This window comes from Nymphaea colorata, chromosome 6 (genome assembly GCF_008831285.2).
Source record: "Nymphaea colorata isolate Beijing-Zhang1983 chromosome 6, ASM883128v2, whole genome shotgun sequence".
Lineage (NCBI taxonomy): Eukaryota > Viridiplantae > Streptophyta > Magnoliopsida > Nymphaeales > Nymphaeaceae > Nymphaea > Nymphaea colorata.
In genome coordinates this window covers 11,344,683-11,352,369 of record NC_045143.1, presented here as the reverse complement: position 1 = coordinate 11,352,369, position 7,687 = coordinate 11,344,683, and the positions used below count along the sequence as shown (strand labels likewise).

The 7,687-nt window shown below is 40.9% G+C and overlaps 1 protein-coding gene across 1 annotated transcript; it reads left to right on the top strand.

The window, feature by feature from the left end:
• Window positions 1-992: 992 nt before the first annotated feature.
• Window positions 993-7,013, top strand: LOC116255715 (calcium-dependent protein kinase 10-like). Its single transcript, XM_031631644.2, has 8 exons — window positions 993-1,935; window positions 2,096-2,219; window positions 2,531-2,674; window positions 2,840-2,992; window positions 3,776-3,891; window positions 4,018-4,185; window positions 5,911-6,141; window positions 6,244-7,013. The coding sequence occupies exons 1-8, from the start codon at window positions 1,390-1,392 to the stop codon at window positions 6,400-6,402; spliced, it is 1,641 nt and encodes a 546-aa protein (XP_031487504.1). The 5' UTR covers window positions 993-1,389; the 3' UTR covers window positions 6,403-7,013.
• Window positions 7,014-7,687: the final 674 nt, after the last annotated feature.

Sequence of the window (7,687 nt, the reverse complement as noted above, 5' to 3'; positions counted from 1 at the left end):
AAAATAATATATATATATATATATTAATAAACTAAACATTAACAAATATCAACCCACCCGGGCTTATCAAACCCAACCGAACTGGCTCGACGTCGGGCCAAATATAGGATATTTTTAAGAAGTAATACAAGTTTTTTTGTTTTCTCATCAAAATATTAATCTTTCATATATTATTGCTGTTTACAGTTACTTTAAAAGAGTAATACTCATAAAAATTAAATTGATGATCAAGTTGTCGACCAATTATACTGTTAAAATAATATCATTTTTAAGCTTGACCGCTTTTTTTTTTAATAATTTTCACAAGCTCAAAATGTTGCCACAAAAGTTGTTTAGTTTTATTTTTATATCCCGAAAAGAAGCAGTCAATAAACGGGACGGGTGTGAGATTGTGAAGGCCCTAAAGACGTCAGCTTAAAGTCAAGGCTGGGAGCAATAAAATATGCCAAAAGTAATCCACCGGATCTGACCCACATGTACATAAATCAATGTCAATTGCGAAAGAAACTCTGGCTGATCTCAACCATCCAACTTTTCAAAGGGAACTGAGAGAACAAATCAATGATGAAGTCATTGGGATTCACCGGTTAAGTTCCTTTAATTTGAATTTTGCTTGCAGGTTATTTTCAATTTATTTTTGTATAATTAACGTTTTTTCTTATCAAGCCGACGTTATTCCCCTGGACTGCAGAATCACCGATTCACTGAGCCGATCCGATTTCCCGGTTCAGGATTCGACCCTACCCGATCCAGTTTAGTTTTTGCCATAAAAACTGCCGAACGCGGCTGATCCGCGTGGGCGCCCGCACGTGAGGGCCATCATCACAAGCACAGGGTCTAGAGATGTCATTTGATAGAAAGATTAAGGGTATAGTAGACACTTTATAGAGTTTGAAAAAAAGGGGACCGAACGAAAGATTGCTTGCTAATTATTTTAATGAGGAAAATGAGAATTTTTTTTTCATATCAACGACCATGATCATGATCATGGATGGTGTGGAAGGAGGAGGAGAGAGAGGAGAAGAAGAGGATGATGATGATGATGATGGGATGATGGTGATGATCTCTCCCTCCTGGACTCTTCTTTTCTCGCCCCTTTCGGTCGTCTTCCTCGCCTCGACAGGTACGCGGAAGAGGCGGAGCTCCGCCTGCCGCCGCCATCACTACTACTGTTGCCTGGTCCTTCCCGCCACCGTCCTCACCAATACTAACGACAGTTGTCCTTCTGCCCTCTCATTAAGAGCGAAAAGAAGAGAGAGAGATATTTCTCACCGCCACCACCACCCATCAACTAATCCTTCCAACGGGAGATTCCTTCTCTATTCTTAATTCCAGAGAGAAAGAGAGAGAGAGAGGGAGAGAGTCGTTGGTGGTTTGTAAGGTGAGGCAATGGGGAACTGCCTCTGCTGCTCCTCGGAGTCCGCTTCGCCGGGGAAGCAGCAAAGCCATGAGCAACAGAAGCAGAAAAAGCGGCGGAAAAGAAAGGAGCAGCGGCCTAACCCATTTGCTGGCAACTACGGTGGGACGGGGACGGTGCCGGCCGTGCGGGTCCTGAAGGACGTCCCTGTTGGCCGGAGCTGCATCACCGATAAGTACGTGCTTGGGAGGGAGCTCGGGCGAGGGGAGTTCGGCATCACCTACCTCTGTACCGACCGGGAAACCCGCGAGGCTCTCGCCTGCAAGTCTATCTCCAAGCGGAAGCTCCGGACAGCCATCGACGTGGAGGACGTCCGGCGGGAGGTAGCCATCATGGGCAGTCTTCCCGACCACCCTAACGTCGTGAAGCTCCGCGCCACCTACGAGGACGCAGACGCCGTCCACCTCGTCATGGAGCTCTGCGAGGGCGGGGAGCTCTTCGACCGAATTGTCGCTCGTGGCCACTACAGCGAGCGCGCCGCCGCGACCGTTACCCGCACCATCGTGGAGGTCGTCCAGGTCTGGCCACTCTCCTCCCTCTCCCCTGCTTCTTTGTAAAATTCACCATTGTTTTCTCGCCTTTCCGTAATTCGTGGTGCTTTGACTCTTTTTGCTTTCTCCTTCTATCTTCGTCTGCTTAATTTGGATTAGCGGTGTTTGTTCTGCTCTTTCTTCATAGATGTGTCATAAAAACGGCGTGATTCACAGAGACCTGAAGCCAGAGAATTTTCTGTTCGCAAATAAAAAGGAGAATTCGCTGCTAAAAGCGATTGATTTCGGACTTTCGGTCTTCTTCAAACCAGGTTTCTTCTCCTCCTCCTCCTTTGTTGATTGAATGAACTATATTGAATTTGTGATTCACGGTTGTCGGAGCAACTGTTCAGTTGCCGACTGTTTTTCATGAGAATCTTGTGACAAGATTTCGAACGACAAGAAGGGTTAGAGATTATTTGCTTTTTGAGATACTTAGTTTGCCCCTTTTTCTGTATTTCTGCTAAATTTTGTTTAAGATCTACATTGTTACGTGTTGCAAATCTTGGAGTTAATCTGCAATCTGCAAATTTCTTGCGATTAGGCCGTGTTTGGTTACTTATTCATGGTGATGCTGAACCAGGTGAACGATTTTCAGAGATTGTAGGAAGCCCATATTACATGGCACCGGAAGTTTTGAAGCGCAATTATGGGCAGGAGGTCGATGTGTGGAGTGCAGGAGTAATCCTCTACATTCTGTTGTGTGGGGTACCGCCGTTTTGGGCAGGTTGGTTCTGATGATACTCTTTTTATTTGATGGTTCATGCACAACTAGATGGGGCTGTGCGCTTTCTGTAATCATGTCGTTCGGTTGATGCTAGCATGTAGCTATAAGCATCCTATTATTCCTTGATCATGTTTTCATTTAATGGTCTGGTTGGAATGCATGCAGAAACCGAGCAAGGTGTTGCTCAGGCGATTCTTCGGTGCGTCGTTGACTTCAAGAGAGATCCTTGGCCCAAAGTTTCTGACACTGCAAAAAGTCTTGTTCGCCAGATGCTAGAGCCTGATCCAAGGAGAAGGTTGACAGCTCAGCAGGTTCTTGGTAGGTTCAACATGAATAAAATGACCAAGATTTATGAGCTTTAGCTCACATACAAGGGGATTAGAATAGCGACTTTTCATTTGTTCGTCCTTTCCATGGTTTTGAGTGGATGAAGTTCTAGTAGGAATGTGTTTTCAGGGTGCTAATGTCACTGCTCATCCCAATGACCATTGTCCCCATTTTTTGCTATATTATTGTTGATTTATGTGCTTAAATGGAGGTTGCCTTCTAGTCTTCTGGATCTATTTGTTAGGGCCAGGTTGACAAAACCATAGTTACAGTTTTTCATTTGCATAATTTGATTTCTGACTGCATGGAGCTGTTTTCAAAAGTACTTATGTTTTTTTCTGTCATGAGGAAGTTTCAGCACATGTATATTTGTCCTCTTTGCTGTGCATCATCGCTGCATCTGCACCTAATTTTTTTTTCAAAATTGCTGCATCCACACCCTGCATCCATGTGACGTAGCTGACCATGCAAAGGAAGGACATGAAGTCTCTTAATAGTGTTGATTTTGCCCTGAGAAGCTTTAATCGTTGTTTGTGAAGCTGAAGCAGATGTAATATGCAATCTGCCTTACAAGGAGTGTGATTTGAGTGTGAAAAATGTCCTTTGCTATGGCAAATAGGAATGGCAGAGAAGGAAGAGTACTACCACATTTTTAAGTTTGTTTGATAACCATGTTTTATTTCAGTATCATGATATCTCTAACTGATTATTTTACATTGAAAACTGAGATTATTAAACTCTGCTTGCTTATGCTTGAAATTTTCTTGGATTTAGATCATCCTTGGTTACAAAATGCTAAAAAGGCTCCAAATGTTCCTCTGGGAGATATTGTGAGGTCAAGGCTCAAGCAGTTCTCTATGATGAATAGATTCAAAAAGAAAGCCCTGAGGGTTAGTGCTTATCATTTAATTGTCACCAATCGTATTTGATTGTTTGAACTTCATTCCTATTTTAAGATTCTTGCTGCAACAGGCTATTTCCTCTTTTAATTCTAATTTGCTTGGTGAATGTAATAGGTAATTGCGGAACATTTGTCTGTTGAAGAAGTAGAAATCATAAGAGACATGTTTAGATTGATGGACACTGACAACAATGGAAAAATTACTTTTGAGGAATTAAAAGCTGGTCTGCAGAAAGTTGGATCCCAGTTAGCTGAGCCTGAAATGCAAATGTTGATGGAAGCGGTAATTACTTAGCAGTACGTTTGCTTGTTAGTTAGTTCCTTTTTTTTGGTCATGGATTTTTGTAGATTGCAACAGCTAAACTGCTTTTTCAATTTTCCTATGCCTTTCACGTTTTATCTTCTTAGTCATGAAATGTGTAACATGAACTAATTTCCTTGTCACCGAGTAACAACAAATGCCCATGCTCACCAATCTATTCGTAAGTCATTTGCACATGCACTAGGTTATGTGTGTCTGGCATTCGTAAGTCATTTGCACATGCACTAGGTTAATGTGTGTCTGGCACATGCACTAGGTAAACTGCTTTTTCAATTTTCCTATGCCTTTCACGTTTTATCTTGTTAGTCATGAAATGTATAACATGAACTAATCTCCTTGTCACCGAGTAACAACAAATGCCCATGCTCACCAATCTATTCGTGAGTCATTTGCACATGCACTAGGTTAATGTGTGTCTGGCACCACAAACAGGCCAAGTTGGAGTCTGGAGACCTCAAAATATTGCTTAATAATGCTGAAAAAATGGATTCCAGCTTGTTCTTATCACATTATTGGGAAAACCTTCGGTCTCTGCTGCCAAATAAGCCCAAGGCATAGCAATAGGTAACCCCCTTAAGGGATCTGAGTATGCTTGTTCAAACCTGTAAAATGGGACAAACATATCTTGAATGTAGCTCGGCAGGAGTATGTGATGACTGCTGAGGACTTAGACTGGGAGGAGTTATCTCTGTGAATAGACGACAAAAGGACTTGAAGTTGACTTGGAAATGCTTACACCACTAGTTGAAGTTTTATAGAAATGGAGGAAGTAGCTGGAATGTCAAGTTGCACTGTCATAATGAGCAAGTGCTTTCACCTGGATGAGGTTTATATCTAGCTTGCTTGACTTGGAAAAACGATCTAGTCAACTTCAATGCATTTGACATGGACTACATAGCCATTTTATCTATGTCTCATGCTACAATTTGTCCTTCTCAAGCATGGCTGTGTAGATAATAAATACATAGAACCTATTGTCAGTATACCCATTAGCTGTGGAGTGAATTAAGCATTGTTTAGACTTCATTCAGATAAATTTTTGGTGGATATAGCTAACAGCCAACACCTTGAGAAAAAACAAGCTGAACTAGATTCTCATTCCATCTTTGCTGATATTATGTTCAATAAGGTAGATATTCTTGCTAAACTTGTATCTAGTTATAAATGGGTGTGGGCAAATGTCTCAGTTAGTAGGTGAAATGGTGTAAGGTGCTACAGTATTGCTTACTGGTTCATAGAATGTTGAAGATGGTTTCCCCATGCATATCCACATTCTTTCCATTTTCCTTGTCCCTTTTCTTTTGCAGTGGTCACACATAATTGTAAGGAATGGTCTAATAGCAATCAGACCTTTCTTACACAAGTAGTAAACTATCCCAATGTTAATCCTGTTCAATGAATGCCTTGGCAAACAGTTATGTGGAATTCCTGTTATATCAATCTTCATCCTAAGCATATAAACATTGATGCCCCATGTATTAATGTGGGTCTCCAAAATTTAACATCATGCTTTCCTGGTTTTTGGTGGCTGGGAGCCTGGGACAACTTTGAACAACTATATGGATTTTCTTGCTCTACATGATTTGCCTGTTTCCAGCTGTTGATTGTTTGTTTTCTTAAATTGAGCTGATCCTGTTAAAATCTTGTTTCTTGTTACTTTTGTGGCAATGGATGGGACAATTGAAGGCCGATGTTGATGGGAATGGAACATTGGACTATGGGGAATTTGTCACAGTCACAGTCCACTTGCAGAAGATGGAAAATGACGAGCACTTTAGAAGAGCCTTTTTGTTTTTTGACAAGGATGAAAGTGGTTATATTGAAATGGATGAGCTAAGGGAAGCACTGATGGATGAATATGGAGAAACTGATGGTGAAGTATTAAATGATATTATGCGTGAGGTAGATACAGATAAGGTGAGGTGGCTTCTGCATGAAGAGTTTGTTGACTATCATAATCAATTCTCAAGTTAATTATTTTCGTTATTGTTTATCGTTGCTATCTTTGTCTTTCTTAAGGATGGTCGCATCAGTTATGCGGAATTTATATCCATGATGAAAACGGGAACGGATTGGAGAATGGCTTCTCGTCACTATTCAAGAGAGAGATTCAAGAGCCTAAGCATTAATCTAATGAAGGATGGCTCCCTGAAAGTTGATGATGATTTCAAGGGTTGATGAAGCAGGCATGCATCCAGTTCTTTGGATAATCTCATGTGAAACTCAAAAAGGAGTTTGTTTATGATGCTGTGAGGTTTGATGCCTAGATGAGCATCTGCCCTTGACAGTATCTTTGAGTACCAAATCAATTGTTTGTTCCAAGTGATGCCAACAGGCGTGCAATTGCAATCTGTATGAAACGGTGGTCTTCATACAGAAAGATGAAGAAAGCTGCATTTGTTGGAAAATTTGGCGGTTTATGTTTGCTCACTTGTTTGTTTCGTTCAAAAATGTGCCGTATATATGTGTATCTTCTAAAACAAGGCAGATTTGCAGAGGGTTATTTTGTCCACTAGAAATCCAAGCATCAGAAAGGAAATGTATTCTTGTATTTAAGAGTGTCTTCTCACATTTCTTCCATGTTGGTCTTCTAAGGAGATTGACAGACCACTTCTTCATGCCCTCTAATTTGTTTCTTTTTTGGAGGTCTCCAGCGGGTGTTCCTTTGCAACAAATGCTGAGTGAATGGCTGTGCCTGCAAAAGAAAGGCTTGTACATGTAAGCGAGATTGCTCATGTGGGTTTACTTTTACTTTGTTCCAATGTTTAGATATTTTTATTTGAGTTTCATAGCTGATAAATGAATTCAAATCAAAGTGGTAGTTGCCATGAGCAGACAAAATTTGGGAGAACGTCAATATTTAGGTGATATAGCCGCGTAGGCGTTCCGTTTAAGGCCCGCATTCTTTTCCCTCATTTCCGGAAAACAAGCCATCTTTTTCCTTTTTGAAATTTCTGATGCAGCCAGGCTCTGATTAACAACTGTGGAAGGTCTTCCAAGGATATCTGAAACCGAAGGCGGCTGTTGGAAAACAGCCTGTTGTTTTTCTTGACGATAAGGAGTTTCGCTCAACACTGCCAATGCGTTTCCGCCTTTTTGGTGATTTTAGTTGGAAAAGGAAGTTTATTTTTCTAAACATCATTGTATTTGATACATGGGGTAGTTGGTACAGGTCGATCTGGAAGCGTGGAAGCACATATAAGCCAGACTTAGCAAGCTTGTCGATCCTCGCTGCGAGTAGCCCGAATCGGTTAAGGATAGTCCATTTACTGGGAGACAGATCAAAGTTCACCGAGTCAAACTAAGATTGTCAAGTGTCAAGTAACTAATATGTTTTTTTGTCTTTTTTTTTTTTATCGTTTATTGCTGAATACTAAAGTTTGCTCTTTTTGAATTGCGAAATATAAACTTTACTAAATATACCTAAATGCACATATTACATATCATTCAGTTTTAGTTTTAG